This window comes from Crocodylus siamensis, chromosome 11 (genome assembly GCF_052110815.1).
Source record: "Crocodylus siamensis isolate JL-2025a chromosome 11, ASM5211081v1, whole genome shotgun sequence".
Taxonomy (NCBI): Eukaryota; Metazoa; Chordata; order Crocodylia; family Crocodylidae; genus Crocodylus; species Crocodylus siamensis.
The window spans coordinates 46,989,839-47,008,222 of NC_143405.1; the positions used below are offsets into that span (position 1 = coordinate 46,989,839).

At 58.1% G+C, this 18,384-nt stretch overlaps 1 protein-coding gene across 1 annotated transcript in view; it reads left to right on the forward strand.

Moving 5' to 3' along the window:
- CELSR3 (cadherin EGF LAG seven-pass G-type receptor 3) overlaps positions 1-18,384 on the forward strand; it is a 62,872-nt gene that overhangs the window by 20,638 nt on the left and 23,850 nt on the right. The window contains exons 3-17 of the mRNA XM_090022771.1: positions 4,261-4,483; positions 5,198-5,313; positions 8,104-8,192; positions 8,925-9,082; positions 9,539-9,702; positions 10,812-10,937; positions 11,228-11,397; positions 11,703-11,888; positions 12,201-12,311; positions 12,532-12,700; positions 13,029-13,170; positions 13,777-13,897; positions 14,527-14,710; positions 14,892-14,993; positions 15,891-15,905. Coding sequence (XP_089878897.1) covers positions 4,261-4,483; positions 5,198-5,313; positions 8,104-8,192; positions 8,925-9,082; positions 9,539-9,702; positions 10,812-10,937; positions 11,228-11,397; positions 11,703-11,888; positions 12,201-12,311; positions 12,532-12,700; positions 13,029-13,170; positions 13,777-13,897; positions 14,527-14,710; positions 14,892-14,993; positions 15,891-15,905 — 2,076 coding nt within the window. The remainder of the gene's footprint in view (positions 1-4,260; positions 4,484-5,197; positions 5,314-8,103; positions 8,193-8,924; positions 9,083-9,538; positions 9,703-10,811; positions 10,938-11,227; positions 11,398-11,702; positions 11,889-12,200; positions 12,312-12,531; positions 12,701-13,028; positions 13,171-13,776; positions 13,898-14,526; positions 14,711-14,891; positions 14,994-15,890; positions 15,906-18,384) is intronic.

Below are 18,384 nucleotides of genomic sequence, written 5' to 3' on the forward strand. Positions count from 1 at the left end.
GTAGAGCCGTTCATCGTCTGCCCAGGCCCCTGGTGGAGGTGCCAGCCCTGGGTAGGCTGGCTCAGCCACAGACTGTCTCCAGCTCTGCATGGTGCCTGGGGGAGCTAATTAGGTCAGATAAAGCTGATTAGCAATCCCTCAAATTAATTATTTTGCTGTGCCCTTACACTGCTGCCAGTTGAGGGATAGCCTGCCTGGAGCAGCACTGCATTGGTGGAGGGCTGATAGGGCTGCCATGGTGAAGAAGCCTGTATTTCCCTGGTGTGAAGGGAGTAGTTGGGGGGGATGCTATCACAGATTTGTGTGTCCTGGGGGCTTTGTTGTGTAAACACTGCCTCACCCACCCCCTTCAGCTGGAGGCGGCAGGTGCAGGCTCCCAGCAGCTGCCAGTTGGATGGACCTTTGCAGCAAGGCTGGGATTCTCTGAGGGCTGCGAAGTGCCAGCACCCCTGGGAGGGGCATTTCTGGTGGAGCCTCCAGGCTGCGACAGTCCCAGGGCTGTTGGCAGAAGACCAGATCTGCCATCCCATATGAAGGACCAGGCCCCAGTGAGGCTCCCAGAGCTGTTCAGGTCATGAGGGCTGGGCAGAGCCACGCAGAGCACCAGCATGCTGGTCACTGAGGGGCCAGGTTGGGGGAGAGGGAAGGGGGAAAAGGAAGGCTGGGAGGTGGAGTCATGGTGGCAGAGGTCCTGGGCACTGCCAAGCCAAGCTGCCAGCATCCCCTTCACTTGGCAGGGACTAGGGAAGATGGATCCCACCAGCCATCACGGAGGGAAGGGATGAGACTGAAACCCTTATCTGGGTGCAGACACAGCTAGGTCTGTGCTGCAGGGCCAACCCGGGGACTGGGAACAGCTCCAGTCTCAAAGGGACTGAGGAGCACTGGACCAGGTGGGGGGGTATTGCCAGGGAACTGGGGCAGAAGCAGGTGCTGGGGGCTGGAGCATAGGACCCAGCTGAGCTTAGGGGAGGGCTGTGAGGCTGGGACTAAGAGAGACATGGGACTGTGATAAAGGCCCGGTGGTTTTGCAAGCTGGGGGTGGCAGGGCCCAACAAATAGAGATGTTCCTCTGGGTGGCTTTGTGCTGCTCCCCCAGCCACACACCAGCCTCACGGAGCGGCAGCACCAGAGCCCAGGCTGCAGGCGGAGACAGCGGCGGGTCCCTCGGCTGGCTCCCAGGCCTGTCTGTGTGTCTCCCGGGCTGGGTTGGAGTGCGGTGGGGGAGGGGGTGGCAGCTGGCAGGGTTGGAGCAGCATAGGCGCGTTGACTGGTAAGATAAGCAGAGTCAGTGGTAATTAACCCCTGGGTTTGAAGCATGAACAGGCATTAGCCCAGGGGTTAATGAGCTCATTTTCCTGTCACTTCCTGCTGCTTCCCATCCCCCCTTCCCCGTGTACCGGCTGACAGGCAGGGCCCAGGACCTGGAAGCCAGGGCTGGGTGGAGCCTGTGAGCCCCAGGGAGGCACAGTGGGATGAGGCTGCTCCCCCACGGCTAGTGCCAGCTAGCCAACTAGCATGGTGCTTAAGTGCCCTGGAGACCTCCTCTTCAGCCCCCCCTCCCAGCCCAGCTCTTGGCACTGCTGCTGGCTGCTCCTGGGCCCTCGGGGCTGGATGTAATGGGCCAGCTGAGCTTTGCCGTGCTGTGGGGAGAGGTGATTCCAGCCACACACATTCCCCTGCCCGTGTGCGTGTGGGGGACAGATTCCTCCAGAGTGAAAACATGCCCCAGACTCACTGCCTGGCCCCCCTTCGGTGCCCACAGTCCCTGGGACTCTGCTGCTCCTCATCCCTCACCTCTGCAGCCCCCGCAGAGAAGCCTGAACTCATCCCTCCGACACAGGGGTTGCCCCCCATGCCATGCTCCCCTTGGGGCAACTGTGGCCCTCAGTTCATGAGCTAGGCCTTGGCGTCACAGCTGCTAAGTAGCTGTGAGGCTGCAGCCTGGTGCCTGCCCCAGGGCGGTGCTGGTATTAGGCTGGCTGGGGGTCCCCCCTGCATTGGTTCCCTTGGGTGCCTGGTGGACAGATTGGCTGTGGCTTCAGGAGGGGTTCTGGGTGGCCTCGTGTTTCTGTGCTCCTGGGAGGGGGGTGGCTGCATGGCATATCACATGGGAACCTCCTGCTCAGTCCACACCTTACTGGCTTGCAGATGTGCAGATGTGTCTTCTGGGGAGCCGGGGCAGTGGGTCCTAGGCTGGATTCCAGCTCCCTCCCCATTGTGCCCCTCCAAGTCTTTGGAGCTGGAGTCGAAGGGAGGCAGGGTGGGAAAACATCACTGATTCCCTCAAGGAGGCAGCACACAGGGCACTGTGGTTTCAGAGACAATGGGAAATGACTGTTTCCAGGGAGGGAGAGAAGCTCTGTGAGCATGGCTGCTTGTGCCAGAGCAGATGCTGGGGCTGGGGCTGGGGTGGGAAGGAGAGGCCTGGGTATGGGAACCCCATCGTGGGGAGGTAGTGACAAGGCTCCTTGGTGACCACATGGCATCTGTGGGAGCTGGGAGGAATGGGACCAGGATGGGAGGGGCCTGGGTCAAGTCCTGTGTTCTGGCCATGCACCAGGGAGGGCTGAAGGAAAGGGCTGGGGTGGGATGCAGGGCCTGGTATTCCCACACATTGGGCAAGGTGGGGAATGGCCCCTGGCTGAACAGAGATGCAGGCTGGCTCTAGGGCTCTGGGTGTGAGAGATGGATGGGGCTGCTGGTTCTGGTGAGGCCCCAACTCAGGGAGTGACGGCCAGGGTCTGTTATCAGGGAGGTCACAGTGACAGCCTGGTCAGTGCTTGAGGGCTGCGGTGATGTGAGCTGGATGGTGTCAGCTGCTTTCCAGCCATGGATGCTGTCACCGCAACACCAGTACCCATCAGCCCTGCCCAGGGAGCTCGGACCAGAGGCCTTTTGGTCTCAGGCTGCAGCACCGTGATAGAGCAGCACATGAGGGACTCCTGTCCTGCCTCTGCCTGGGCCAGACCTGGCCTCAGCGATGGGGGCTGCCCAGCCTATGGCTTTCAGTGGCACTAAGTGCATTTCCCTGAGCTGCCCTGGGAGATGTGCCAGGAGAAGTGCTCACAAGGTGGGTGGCAGGTGGGAGGGAGTGTTGCTGCCCTTCCCTCCCTTGGGCTGCTCAGCCAGGTGCCTCTCTGGAAACCCCAACAGTCTTTGCCCACAGTGGGGATGACCATTCTGCACTGAAGCCGTGGGCCATGTGGAGATGGCGCTGTGGTCTTTATAGAGCTGGTGAGGTGAGGATCTAGTGGTGCTGATGGCAGCTAGTACATCCTTGGCACTGCACACAGCCCTGCCAGTGATGGGCAGCCTGCCCCGTGTTCCCCACCTTGGCTCCCCAGACAGCTCTGCTGTTGCTGGTTGAGCCCAGCCCACAGGTCCTGCCCTGGCCCCTGCCAGCTCCAGCCTGCTGTGCTCAGGTTGACCCAGCCAGGCCAAGTGAGCTGCCCTTGTTACAACTATGCCTGCGGAGCCTCCAGCATGGGGAGCGGGAGCCTCATTAGCCAAGGAGGCATTCCCAGTCCTGCCAGAAAGCCCCACGTGCACTGGGAAGGGCAGCAGGGAGGAGCCATTGTGGACCTGGTATTTCCTGCATCGGGGCCGCAGCACAGAGTTCAGCTTGGGTGAACTCTGACTCCTGTCAAGTTCCAGCCAGGCCTTGGCTTGCAGGTGGCACCGCCCAGCGGCCACTCTAGCAAACAGCAGTGATGCATCCGGTGCAGGCCTGCTGGGGCATCTGAGATGGAAAAGGTCCATTGGATCCTTCGGCTGGTTTCCCCCAGACCAGGGCAGATCATGGCTCCCAGCCAGGTGCCCAAACCACATGGGTCCCTGCTGAAGGTAGTGGGTGGAGTTTGCAGCCCAGGCATCTCTTCTGTACTGAACCTGCCCTCAGGGAGATGGCAGCTGAGCTTGTCCCTGTCTGGTGGGTAAGCAGCCAGGCAGTGTCTGCCCTGCCTTGGCTGCATACTGTATTCTCTGTGGATAGCACAGGCTTTAACCCCTGCTCCACCCCTTTGCATTCCCTTGTGGGAGGGCTAACAGGTGCCTATGCAGACCCAGCAGCCTGGGATGTGGGTTTTGGGGACTGGCCGCTGGGGTCTGTGCTTCTGTGTTCATGTGCACATCTGGGTTCCTACAGTGACCAGAAAGGGAGACCTAAGGCAGGAGCCCTGGTCTGGGAGGGCAAAGCTGGTAGCTCCCCACTGCAAGCCATGTCCTGAGCCCCTCGTTCTGCTCTTCTTCCCCCTGCAGGTGACAACTGCGAAGTGGACAGTCGCTCGGGGCACTGCATCCCGGGTGTGTGCCGCAATGGAGGTACCTGCACCAACTCTGCTGATGGTGGCTTCCAGTGCCAGTGCCCCTCGGGGGGCTTCGAGAAGCCCTACTGCGAGGTGACCACCCGTGCCTTCCCGCCCAAGTCCTTCGTCATGTTCCGGGGGCTGCGCCAGAGGTTCCACCTCACCCTGTCCCTCTCGTAAGTCCCGCAGGGTCTCTGCCCAGCAGTGCTGTGCTGGGAGGAGTGGGGAAGTTAGCAGAGCTGCTGGCCTGGGGGCTTGCCAATGCACTCACCTGACCACGGGTGCACCCAGCCCCGTCCAAGCACACTGGGGTCAGCTCAGGCCAAGCTTTTTGCGATGTATCCAAGACTACCCACATGGTGGCCACCCCCCTGCCAAGGGCTCCCCACGTGCCCAGGGCCACTTCTGCCATGAGCTGCTGAAGGTCCTGGAGCCCACCCGGGCAAAGGCCCCAGTGAAGTGCTGCAGCTCTGTGGGGGGGATGGGGGACAGGGATTCTGACAGTCCACCCCCACCCCCTGTGCTCTGTGCATCCTTTGCTTCTGTAGCTCCACCTGCAGGTGTTGCTGGTGCTCCAGGCCTTCCCCGCTCCTGGAGGTGCTCTGGGAGTTAGGGCCATGCCCCGCACTTGATGCTGAGCCCCTCTGAACAGGGACTGCATCCCCTTAGGAACCTGGCCATCCAGTTCCTCCTGCGCCGCATTTCTATGGGGATGACACTGGCCTCTAGTGGCTGATTCCTGCAAAGCACAGGTGGAAGGTCCTGTCCCCATGGAGCTCTTGCCAGGCGCGGACTTCTGCTCAGAGTTGGAGGGGACTGGAGAGGTCAGGGCCCCAAGGGGGACCTGGCCCCCGGCACTTGGATGATGTGTCCTCTGCTCCACATGCCAGGTTTGCCACCCAGGAGCGCAGCGGCCTCCTGCTCTACAATGGGCGCCTGAATGAGAAGCATGACTTCCTGGCGGTGGAGATCATCGAGGGGCAGGTGCAGCTGAAATACTCCACAGGTGCGTGCAGCCTGCTGCCAGGGCCTCTTCACATGTCTGCCTGCCAGTGAGAGGCAGGGCATGTGCCTCTCCAGCACAGGGTGGCAGGAGGGTGTGTGGGTGGTGAGTGCACAGTGGTGTCGTGGCTATCAGTGTTGGTTGGAGCAGGGTGTGCAGAGGCGTAGGAGTGTGCGCATATGCATAGGACTCTGCATAAGTGGGAGTGTGAATGGGGGTGTGACCCTGTGTGTGTGTGTGTATACGCATATGCTCAGATCCATAGGTGCACTGAAGCTAAAAATCACTTAATTTCTGGCTTGATCAAAACCCAAGGGAACATTAGAGCCCCGTTTTACTGCTGTTGCTATCAGGCTGAAGGACTCAGCTCTCAGCTTCATCGTGTGAAGGCAGGGAGCCAGCTCTGTCTTGGAGCTTATGTCCGACCGATAAAATATAAAATGCAACCTCTTCTTCCTGGGAGATGCCAGCCTGGTGCACTGTGTTTCAGAACAACCCCTCCCTCCTGGGGCCTCCATGGGATTTCATCAGATGCAATAAAACATGTTGCAAGAAGCTCAAGTCCTGAAAAAGCAGTCAGCTTAAATAGAAGTCAGAGCTGAGATGCCCTGCGCCTCTAGTGGTTGTAACAGTGACCATGGAGCAGGGACATTGCTGTCCTGAACAGCAGTGATAGCACAGCAGCTACAGTTACTTAGGAGTTAATGGAAGAAAAATGTTCAGGTGCTTTTCTGGGGCAGGTAGAGAATGGTGGAGACTGCATGTGGATGGGAGAGTCTGTTGTTGGAGGTCAGTGGGGCTGTTGGGCTGCTCGTCTGCTCTGCATCACTGTGTCAAGCCTACTCAGGGGTATCTTTGCCATGGATCTGGCCAGGAGTGTTGCGTGAGAGATCAGGGCAGCTTCCTTTTTGGGACATTGCTACTTACTTGGGGACAGCATTGCTTTGCCCAGTCCTGTTAAGGTACTTCCTGCAGGGCTGAGCCCAGGATGCTTGGTGTGCTGAGAATTTCTTACTTCCCCCCCTCACCTTCCACCTGTCCTCCCCCTGGGACTCACTCGGGGCCTTAGCACCTGAGGCCTGCACATTCCCCACTGAAAAACACCTGGATGAGGACTAAGAATGCCCCTTCTGGCCAATGTTCTGCCCATCCTTCGACTCTTCCTGGGGGTAGCTTAGTGGGACGAAGGCCAATGGCGAGAGGGTTGGAAGGAAGATTCAGGTAAAGGGAGAATTCTTTGCTGGGGCTCCTGCCAGAGACACCAAAGCAAATAACTGGGTGTGTCTACACATGCCATGCTTTAGTCGTTCCTTTTGGAAGGAAGTACTAAAGAAAGTACTAATGCATGGCGCAGTATGGGTGGTTACTGCACCATGCGTGTGGCACATGGGTAAATTTCACTGCTACATTACTGTAGTGGCGTGCTAAACCCAGGGAGCACACTGCTATGGCGACATAGCTGGTGATCATGTATAGATGCACGTGATTGCTACGTCACCGTAGTGTGTCATACAGCAAAGTAGTGCGTCGCTACGTCACCATAGGGCAACGTGTAGATGTGCCCACTGTGAGCCAAAGAGCTGCAACCAGAGAGACAGCTGCTCGGCCTCTCAGGCACTGATACACTCCAAGACACTTGTGCAACTCAGCTGCCCCCTAGGTGGGGCATTGGCAAATACCTTGAACATAACCTCCAAGAAGGAAGCATCAGAGAAGCTCATTGAAGAGCCATGGGAATGACTGGAAACAGGCCTCAGAGGAGCACCAGCCACATAGCTTATCCTGGGAGTGTTAAGGGGCAACTGGGGCTTTCTTTGGAAGGAATAAGAATTTGGGAAGAGTTCCTCATACTGAGACTTGGTGAGATCTGGTGCCTGGAAGTTGCAGGTAGAAGTGTTTAAGCTGTACTGGTTTGTAACAGCAGAGGTGTCATATCCATTAGACCAGTTTGAGCTGGGGAGGATTCTCCGCTTGTGGCAGTTCCTAAGCTGGTGCTTCCCAAACTGTTCCTCAGCATGACTCCATTTCCTCAGCATGGCCCCTCAACACAACTCTCAGCCTCCCACAACCCCAGGTGCCCCTCACTCCCTACCTACTGCCTACTGGCCCTGCCAGTGCCCCTCACTCCCAATCTACAGCCCCCACTCTCATCAGGTGCCCCAGGGCCTGCAGCTCCTTGCCTCCACACCCCAGCAGTGCCTGAGCCCCAGCCCAGCTTCTCCCCCCAGTCCCCGTCCCCAACCCCCCAGTCCTGTCTCTTTCCCCACCAGCTGTACAGCCAGAGCAGAGCCCATGATTGCCCGCTATGGGCTTGGGGCTCCCTGCCCTGCTGCCGTTCCTCTGGGCCTCTGCAGCCCAGCAGGTGGGACCTGGTGTGGGAGAGATCACCATGCCATAGCCCCATCTGCTGATGTTGCCTCCCCATTAGGGGTTGCAACCCACAGTTTGGGAACTGCTGTTCTAAGCTCTGCACTGACTGTGTTTCTAAATGACCTACCTTGGTTCAAGTGGGGATTTGTTCCAGGCAGTGCTACGGCCTGCGCTGTGCTGGAGTCAGAAACAACAAGCCTCTTAAAATATACGAACCTCTAAATCTGTGCTGGGGTGTGTGCGTGTGCACATGTGTGCTACACGTGTGTCACAGCACACATGCCACCACTGGTGCACACATGCATGTGGAGGGACAGTGAAGGAGATTACAGGGAGGCATTGTGCCTTGTTCACTGACTGCACAGAGCCCTCCCATGATACCACACCTCTTTTAGCAGTGTCTAACCTAGTGGTTCTTCGCAGGGGAGTCCAGCACCTTGGTGGCCCCGTATGTTCCGGGGGGTGTGAGCGATGGGGAGTGGCACACGGTGCAGCTTCGCTACTACAACAAGGTATGTGCCCCCTTTAAGTTACCCTGTTCAGCTGCAGTCCTGGCATTGGTGAGCTGCAGTCCTGGCCTTGGGGCTTTCCCCAAAGCTGCATTTTGGGAGAGCCAAGCAGCACAGAGGAGCCAGAGGTTTTGTACAGGTGGCCGGCACTTCTCTGGGGTGCCTTTGGCCATCTGACGTGCTGAGTCCAGTTGGCGTGAGGCTGCTCTGATTCTCCCACCTAACATATCTGCCTTCTCTCCATTTGGGTCCCTCTGAGAGGCTCAAGCACAGGGAAGGCAATCTAAGGCAGAGATCTTGGATAGAACTGGAACATCCTGCCTAGCTTCCTGGGGTGCAGCTCATAGGCATCTTCCCTGTATGTCTCTGGAGAGCATGGTCCATCTCATTCCCCTTCCTGGGGCAGGGCCCTTGCACTACGCAGGGCACTGAGAAAGGATGCCAAAGTGACTGGCTGGCACTTGCAGCATTGTCATCCATTCTAGTGGTCCATGGTGGGGAGGACTGAGTTATGGCCAGGTTGTGCAGCACTGTGCAGTCATTCCTCACCCTGGGAAGGGCTGCCGTGTGTGTGTGTGGGTGGTGGTCCCTGTGAGGACACAGGGGGAAAGGGCTTCCAGAAGGCCCTTCCTCATGTGTGAGTGGACATCCTGCTCACCCTCAGAGCCGTCGTGGGCACTGTGCCTGGGCTGCATCACCTTGGCTGAGGGCTGATGCTGTGGCTCTTGGTTTCAGCCCAAGCTTGGCTCGCTGGGCGTGGTGCAGGGCCCTTCCAAGGACAAGGTGGCCATCCTGACGGTGGATGAGTGTGACACACCGGTGGCATTGCAGTTTGGCAGCGAGATTGGAAACTATTCCTGTGCGGCGGAGGGGGTGCAGACCAGCTCCAAGAAGTGAGTGTGCTGAGGACTGGCTTTTCTCCCTAGAGGGGAGAAGGGAGAGCAGGGGAGGGGCTGGGGGGGATGACACTCAATTGAAGGGAGCTGTAAACTCACCAAGCTCCAGCTGGAAGGAGCTACTGAGAACACAGAAGATACCTGCTCGTGTGGGTGGTGCCAGGGATGGAGGTGCCAGGGACCCAGATGTGCCCTTTAGTGCTGGCTGTCTCGGTTTTGTCCCCATGCCACATGCCTAGCTGGGAGGAAAGTGTAAAGGGGGCTGTACTTTGTGTCCTTGTGATGGTGCTTGATGGCTGGCCCAGAACCCAAGCATGGCACTACTACCACCCCCCTCACCTCGCAGTGCACCTCTGCTGTCACACCCATCTCCAGCATACAGCAACCAGCTGGCTGATGCCCTGAGGGAGCGTGACCAAATTCTCCCTCCTCACAGACTCTCTCTTCTGGCAGGTCCCTGGACCTAACGGGGCCCCTGCTCCTTGGAGGGGTGCCCAATCTGCCCGAAAACTTCCCTGTGACACACAGAGACTTTGTGGGGTGCATGAGGGACCTGTACATCGACAGCAGACGTGTTGACCTGGCTTCCTACATTGCAAACAATGGAACATCTACAGGTAGTGCAGGAGTGCAGCGGTTTGGGTCTCAAGCAGGACCTCAGGGGACCATGCACTTTCCCTCTCTCCAGGTGAAGGGGGCTGGCCTGGCAGCCCAGGGCAGGGCATCTGCTGTCTACAGGGTTGTGCTGCTAATAGGGATGATAATAGTAGCAGGGGTGGGGAAAGAGCAGCAGTTCCTCCCTTGGCCCCTTCCCTGCCCTGGATGTACCTTCTCTAGGCATGAAGGAGGAACGCAGTCCCTTTAGCTCCTGTGGCCCCTCCTGAGGCTGCCTGCCAGGGTGACAGTGCATGCCACTTGCACGGATGTCCTCTGTGAAGTGGGTGAGGAGCAGGTGATTGCCACCCTTGCTGGCTCCTCCAGGCCGAGGCTGGCCCCTTCAAAGGATTCAGACATGAAAGGCTCTGTGTCACAAGAGCTCTTTGCCCACCCAAGCAATGCTTCCAGATGCCACACAGTATGGGCCCTTCCCAGGCACCGAGGTGGGACATGCAAAGTCAGCCTGTCCTCAGTGATCCTGGGGAGAGTCATGCCAGCCCTCTGCTGCCTTCCTGGCCTGGCAGATTAAGGGGAAACACCCTCAGCCCTTGTCACAGGACAGTGGGCAGGGCCTGTGCTTGTGGAGGGCTCTGGTCAGGCTGATTGTTCTGAAAAGCTGCTGAGATTCCTCATCACTCCCCTTGCTTAGGGCCTGGGGCGACATGTAGGTGGTGCACATGCAACCCCTGTGCATGGCGGTGTACACCCTGTAAAAAGGCACCACTGACACTTGGTGGCATTTGCGGGTGGTCACCGCTCGCCACCCTGTTGGCAGCACCGTCTGTGGGCAGTCCCTGATTGCCCCTGGCTGCTGCTGACGCTGCTGGCGGCACCTGCGGGTGCTTGCTGACCTGTGGTCGGTGCTCGCCACACCTCCCCCCCACCGCCGACAGTGCTGGCGGCATCTGTGGGACCTCGCCTCCAGGCTCCCGCCACTGCCAGTGAAGCCATGCCCCTGCAGCCGCTGGGGGACACACTGTTCATACTAAGGGTGGTGGGGAGGCACAGCCCAAGTATAAGTCCTTGCAGGTGACTGTTCCCATCTCTCCTTCTGCCACGATGTTCCCAGGCTGCCATGCCAAGCACACCTTCTGCGAGTCCAACCCCTGCAAGAATGGTGGCACCTGCTCGGTGGGCTGGGGGACCTTCTTCTGCAAGTGCCCCGTGGGCTTCGGGGGCAAGGACTGCCGGCAGGGTGAGTGCACACTGTGGGTGGTGGGGGGAGGGCAGCTGGGTGGGCACAGATGGGTGCGCAGTGGCCCAGTAGGCAAAACCTGCAGGCAGGGGCCCCATGGTATTCTGCCCAAGGTGGAGCTCACAGGTACAGGATGACTGTGCCCTTCATCTGGGGTCAGAGCAGGGGCCCCAACTATGTGAAGTCCCCTGCATGGGTGTGTGTGTCCTGTGAGGCGGGTTCTGGCTGCCCTGACAGCGGGTGCAGGAGAGAGCCCTCCACAGTCCTCATGCTCCTGCTTTCCCTTCCAGTCATGCCCCACGCTCACTATTTCCATGGTAACGGCCTCCTGTCCTGGGAGTTTAAGAGTGAGGTGAAGATCTCGGTGCCATGGTACGTGGGACTGGCGTTCCGCACCCGCCAGCTGGATGGGGTGCTGCTGCAGGTGCATGCCGGCCAATACACCACCCTTCTGTGCCAGGTACCCAGCTCAGAGGGATGCAGGGCTGGAGGGAGGGAGCCTGCCTTTTGGTAGCCTAATGCACAGCTTCTGGGGCAGCTGCTGCAGCTCAGGCTGATCAGAGGCAGGCCCCTTGACTTACTTTTCAGCCTTGGGCTCTGCTCAGTGGGATACAGGGGATGCTGGCCAGGTGGAGAGGTGGGGTGTCCCCAGCCTGGCTATGGGTGGTCCTTTGAGGAGGACTCCTGGCTGACATGGGAAGGGCAGGACAGGGAGTGACGTGAGCTGTCTTGGGCCTTGCTTACCACTCCTTCCCTCACCCTCAGCTGGATGCAGGCCTGCTCTCCCTCGTGGTGAACAGGGGCTCTGCCCGCACCACCAAGCTGCTTCTGGACCAGCTGCACCTGAGTGATGGGAAGTGGCACGACGTCCAGCTTGAGCTGCGGGATGTTCACAACGGGCGGGACTCACGCTACATCATTACTGTCAACCTGGACTTTGGGGTCTACCAGGTCTGTGCTCTCTAGATGCTGGCAAGGGGGTTTCTCAGAGGTGGCACCAGCAGTGGAGGGTTGGGAGGAGGGCGTGTGAGGGCCCGGCTGCCGGCACTGGGCTCCCTTGCAGGTGGTTATAAGGTGCCTGTCAGCCTCCCTGTGTCTCCTGCTGGCCTCTGGGAGGGAGCTCAGTGCCTCTGAGACCCTGCACCAATCCCCATGTACTTGGCTGGGTCTCTTCCCACAAGGCCTGCGGGGAGCGGGCGATGACCAGGGTGCCCTGCAGATCCAGACTGCGGGCAGCTCCACCTCACGCCCCCCCTTCCACAGGACACCGTAGTTGTGGGGAATGAGCTGCATGGCCTGAAGGTGAAGCATCTCCATGTCGGGGGGATCCCGGGGCCTGGCGAGGTGCAGGGTGGTCTGAAGGGCTGCGTGCAGGTGAGTGCTCAGAGCCACCTCCAGGGCTGCTCTGTCTTGTGCTTCTGCCCAGACAGCTCTGCGTGGAAGCCTTGGGGCAAGGGAGGGCAGTGGATAGCAGCAGCCTGGCAAGGTCCAGAGCACCTGGGAGTGGTGGTGAGGGAGATAGGTCAGGCTTGCTGGCCTGGCTGGGACAGTCATGCCAGTCCCAGGCTTTACCACATGTCTTGCTGGGTTTCAGGGCGTGCGCCTTGGGGACTCACCCACAGGGCTGGCATTGCCCAAGCCCAGCAGTGCCCTGAATGTGGAGGCAGGATGCGGTGTGCCCAATGCCTGTGATGCCAGCCCTTGCCCAGCCAACAGCATCTGCAGGGATGAGTGGCAGAGCTACTCCTGCTCATGCCAGCCAGGTAGGGCCCTGCCTGCTTCCTGCCCTCCTCCCCTCCACTCCTACCCATTGCATGTCCTTTCCATTCCTCTCTTCACACCTTTCCCCTGTGCCTGTCTTGTATCCTCTCTCCTGTCAGCTGTGCTTGGGGCCCTTCACAGCACAAGGGAAGCACCTGACATGAGTCATAACCTTGGGCCCCTCCAGGAAAACCCCTGTGAGAAGCCAGGTTTACTTGGCTCAGCAGAGAGCCCCCACCCTATGACTCACCTCCATCAGCTCCCGCCTCTCCTTGCCTGTCCTGTGGCTGCCATCACTTCTTTCTGACAGCATCCGGTGTGTCCCCACAGGGTACTATGGAGGGGACTGCATGGATGCCTGTCACTTAAATCCCTGCAAGAACAAGTCAGTATGTCGACGGCGGCCAGGCGGCCCCCTGGGGTATGTGTGCGAGTGCAAAGGGAACTTCTTTGGGCAGTACTGTGAACACAGGTGAGTCCTGGGTAGCTCAGAGCCATTTTCCCCTGCCCCTGGGGTTGGGTCTCTCTCTCCACTGGGAGGCTCCCAGAAGGGTGCTGAAGCCCAGGCCAGGGATCAGCGTCAGCTGGCCTGGGCTCCTCTGCTGTGTTGTCACCAGCCTTTAGCAGGGCAGACACCAAGGGGAGGGGGGTGATGTCAGGTGGGGACTGAGGTGAAGAGTGGGAGGGCTGCGCACTAGGTGCTGGTCCCTGTTATTCACAACCTCTCCCTATTTCATATGTCTATGAAATCCTATGCTCTCTCCATGAGGCAGGGTTCCCCCTTGGGCTGCCCCTAGGATGCACTCAGGCCCTGGCCCACGGCCATTTCAGGAGTTGCCCCCTCCCACCCTCATTGTTCTGCCCTTTTCTAGGGGCTGCTGCCATGCCCAGCAAGCCCCTGCTCTGTCTTCCTTCGGGGTGAGTTTGCTGTTTCCCCTGTTGTGCCAGCCTGGAGCCTTGGCCAGGCTGGGCGGCTCTGTTCTCCACTCTGAGCATGATGACAGGGACACTGCTGCTGGCAAGTGTTGAGCTGGGCATTGAGGGGAGGGCCTCAGGTCACCGTGGGTTTGTGTCCCAGGATGGACCAGCAGTGTCCCAAAGGCTGGTGGGGGAACCCGACCTGTGGGCCCTGTAACTGTGACATCAACAAGGGCTTCGACCCTGACTGTAACAAAACCAATGGACAATGCCACTGCAAGGTAAGGAGCCACAACCTACCCTGTCCTGCCCTGCCCTCTCCTAGACCCTACATGCAGCCTCATGCCCTGTCCACCCCTGCACCTGAGGGTTCACCCTGGGCTCCTCCTTCCCCTGGCACGGAGAGGTGGCACTTGTCCCTCCTGCCTTTGTCAGGCTGTCTGGGGTGTGTTGCTGTGCCCCCCTGTCCTGTGATGGCCTTGCAGCTGTCATGAACAGATGACCTGCTAGCCCCAGGACCCTGGGAGACTCCACCTCGGTCTGCTGGGGAGGAGCTGCGCTGCCTGAGTGCCCTGTGTCCCCTCAGTCCTGCCCAGCACTTCCATGTCACCTCCTGCTCAAGCCCTGGACAGGGCAAGGTGCTATGGCTGGGGAGACTTGCATGTAGTCTCCACCTAGGCTGCTGTGGGCAGAGTCCTACTGTAACAACCCTCCACCCCCATTATCTGCTCTGCCCCTGCTTCCCTCAGTTCTGGCTGTGCCCTCCTCTTCCCCATGGACTCTCTGGGCCTCTCTTCCTCCCCACAGGCTTTGCTAGCTGTACTGACAGGCCTCTCTTTGTCCCCGCCACTCCCCTCTGTGCACCCCAGCTCTCTAACTGCCTTCCCCGCCACTCTCCCATCTCCTGCAGGACTTCCATTATCGGCCCCAAGGCAGTGACACTTGCCTGCCCTGCGACTGCTACCCTGTGGGTTCCTCCTCACGCTCCTGCGACAAGGACTCGGGCCAGTGCCACTGCAGGTCTGGTGTGATCGGACGCCAGTGCAACAGCTGCGACAGCCCCTTTGCAGAGGTGACACCAAGCGGCTGCGAGGGTGAGTTGGGAGCCCCTGAGTCCCACCCCTGGATCAGGACAAACCTGGCTCTGGGGGCTTAGGGAGAGTCATCCAACCCCTGTGCCCTTTGTTTGTGATTCTTTTGGTGAGGCACTTAGTTGCAACAAGCTCCCTCCCCCATGCAGCCCATTAACTACAGCATCTCTGTTCCCACTGGCAGTGCTCTATGATGGATGCCCCAAGACCCTGAGAGCGGGTGTCTGGTGGCCGCAGACCAAGTTTGGCTTCTCAGCCCTGGTGCCTTGTCCCAAAGGTTCCTTGGGTAAGTGATCTGGGAGTGGGGGGTGCTTAGAGGGACCCCTGGCAGGAGTCCTAGAAGGGGCCCTCTTCCCAGGCTGACTCTTGCAACAACCCTCCCCCAGCCCATGCTGGGTTGCTGCAGGCCAGAGATGTGAGCAGGGCAGATCTGAGCTGCTCCTGCTGTTCTCATGTTTGGAGCAATGGGCTCCTGTTTCTGTGGGCTGGGAAGAGTGGGGAACGGTCATTTGAGAGGGAAAAGCACTGTCCTTGGAAACGGAGTATGGAAAGATCTGTGAGAGTGGAAGGGCCTCTATGAACCCTTCTCCAGATGCCTCTGTGGGGACTCTCAGTGGGATCCAGGCTGTGTGATGGGAACAGCCCAGGGGCTGAACCCAGGCAGGGGCATGGGGCTCTTGGGAGCCAGTCTCAGAGCAGGCCCAGGATTTTCATCCCCACAAAAAACAGAATGGGCCAAAAGACCCACCTTAGATCTTGAATCCTTCTTCCTTGCCCATCAGCGGGTGGGACAGAGCAGAGGTGTCTGGCACTGCACCAAAAGTCCTGCCAACTCCTGGCTTCAGTAGCCTGGAGCCGAGGGGGCGGGGGGTGCCCCAGAGAAGGGCCCTGCTGTCCTCAGGGTCTTGGAGCTCAGCCTTAGTGGAGAGTGAAACTCTTCCCAGCCAGCAGAAGGGCAAAGGAGTGTGGGGTCCATGGCCTGAGATGCAGGAGGCTTCCAGGAATCTCTCTGTGTCCCCAGAGCAGTTCTGTGCCTGGGAAGTGCTGTGCCAAAAGGGTGGCCAGCACCAATCCCATCCCTCCTCCAGACACCTGCCGGGAGGAAGTCGTTCCTCTCCCCCATGACTCCTTCCACTCCTAACCATGTTGCTTCTCTTCCCCATTTTCTCTCCCGCCTGATCAGGGTTGCGGGGTGCAGGTAAGGACCCGTTCCCTTCCCTGGGTGTTGCAAGGGCTGCTTTGCGTGGCTTTCCATTCCCTGCTCCCTGCCTGGCACCCCCATGGTCCCTGCACTTTTCCTGATGCTTCCAGAGCTGCCAACCCTGTTACTAATGCTGTACCTTGGCCCTGGCTTCCCTGTACCACTGCCTGCCCTCAACCACTCTTCCTTTCCCCAAGAAACCTAACCTTACAGAAACCCCTGCAGCCAGGCATTGCCCTGCTACCGTTCTGTCTTGCTGCCTTTATGTTGCTGTGGAGGGCTGGAACTTGGAGGTGCTGCTTTTGCTGTGCTCAGGGGGCTGCTTGCAGGTGGCCCATGGCTTCAGCTGCTAGAGCACTGATGGGGGTTGGCTAAGAGGGCTCAGGACAATAGGGAGAGCTGCAACGTGATACCTGCTTTGGGAAGGGAGCTACCCCAGTGGCCATCAGAGAGGGAAAGAAGGGAAGAGGAAGTGGAGGGGCTTTGGACAGACATAACATGGGGGAAAGAGGAGGAACCCATTTGGACCAGTCAGGTTGAAGGCAGACCTGGCAGAGAGACAGGTACCTCCAGGCACAGCTACCACAAACAGCAGGGAAAGGAACGTGGCTGGCAAGCAGGCTTCAGGCATCCCGGCTGCTACAGAAGAGTTCTCTTTGCCTGGTAGACTAGTTCATGGCTCTTTGGCCAGGCCAGCTGTAGACCTCTGCACCCCATGGCCTGGTTTAGCATTGCCCATGGGCTTGGAAAAGCAAAATACTGTCAGCTGGCATCATGCCCCAGGTGTCTCATCATCCTCCAGGATGGCAGGGACCTGTCTCTTGTTAGTTCCTTTGGCAGAGGAATCTAGTTTCCACACATTCTTCAGGATCCCTCCAAAATTACAGGGCTCTAGAAGGCTTCCCAGACTGCTTGAGAGAGGTGGGGGAAGGTATTGCTTGGCTGAAATAAAGGCAAGATACAGAGAAAAAGTGAGCATACTGTGTGGCCCTAGCCTCCAGGACTGAGTGCTATCTGCCCTTTCTGGCATTGATGCTGTTGTTGATAGCACTGAGGAGAAAAAGCCTTCTGGGAAGACAGGGGTGATAGGGTTAGTGGAGAATGAGCAGGATGGAGAATGCCTGCTAGATTGCTCAGAGGACCTTCTTGAAGCTACAAGATTGTGAAACCTAGTGCTGACTCCCCACTGACTCAGATCCTGGGCAAGTTGCTTCCCCTGTCTGAGCCTCCCACAGACACAACAGCATGGATCCACTCACCTCCCCGGAGGCACAAGAGTTGTTAGCTCTAGGACATGGCTCCCATAAGGACTGCATGCAGATGAATAGCTGACACCACTGAGGGTGATGGCACGTGGTGGGCTACTGGCCACGTCATTGGAGTGCATGGCATTGGTGTTGGCCTCCATGGCTCAGTCAGTGCTGTGCTCACTGGGCTTCCTCAGGGCCTTTTTATATGTATTCCAGGGACATCCAGAGCTGACCTGACCATGGTCAGAGCTTCCCTGTGTTAAACGAAAGACCAGAGACCTCAGTATCAGAGACCTTGTCTGTACTAGGGTCAGTAAGCTGGCTAATTTACCAATCAAATATTGTTAGTTGACTGGTCAATTGACTACATATTTTTTGACTGGTCAAAGATTATAACAATTTTCCAAAAAACCTACATTTTTGGTGGTTTTTTGACAGAAATATGCTTTTTTATTGCTTTTGACACATTCGTAGTGGAAAATTTGTGCTTTTTCTGTCTATTATGTGGACCTGTTGGCAGTTTTTTACAGTTTTTGACCAATATTTAACCGGTCAATTAACTGAACTTTATTTGACATGTCAAATACCCAACCTTAGTCTGTACCAGCATCACTGCACCAGTCTGACCATAAGGCTATCGTGATACTGGTGTAGCAGGGCCAGGAAGCCTCCCTGTGGGGAGTTCTCTCTTGACATGTCAGATACAAGGCAGAAGAGAAAGATGTGGTGGTATCTGAGCAATGAATGGGGTGCAGGTGTTTTAGTGAATCAATGGATCTGGCCAGGCAGGCTGTACTGTGTTGGTCATATCTTTAGTCCCCTTCAGGGAGGCACAGATCCCTCCATCACTATTCAGGGGTCCTCGGGCCTGAGTCCCAGTGATGCTGACTGGTGTTGCTCACTCCTGATTCTCTTCTCCCAGAGTCAGTCATGCCACCTGATACAGGAGACCGGTCGTGTGCCACAACTGGAAAACACCTGGGGGCAACTGACTGTGGGCAGTCCTCAGTCTGGCGATGACTTGTCCCAGCTGATGAATGAACGGCTACAGAATCTGTCAGTATTCACAGAAAATCAGGGTTCCCTCTAATGCAACATGGGTTGGGGTCCCAGTGGATAGCTCAGCTGGCCTGGCTCTGAGGAGGCAAACACCATTTCTTGATGTTAGTGACAGAAGCAGCAGGTTGGCTCTGGACGTGACGCTCTCCTTGCAGGCTGGGAGGTGA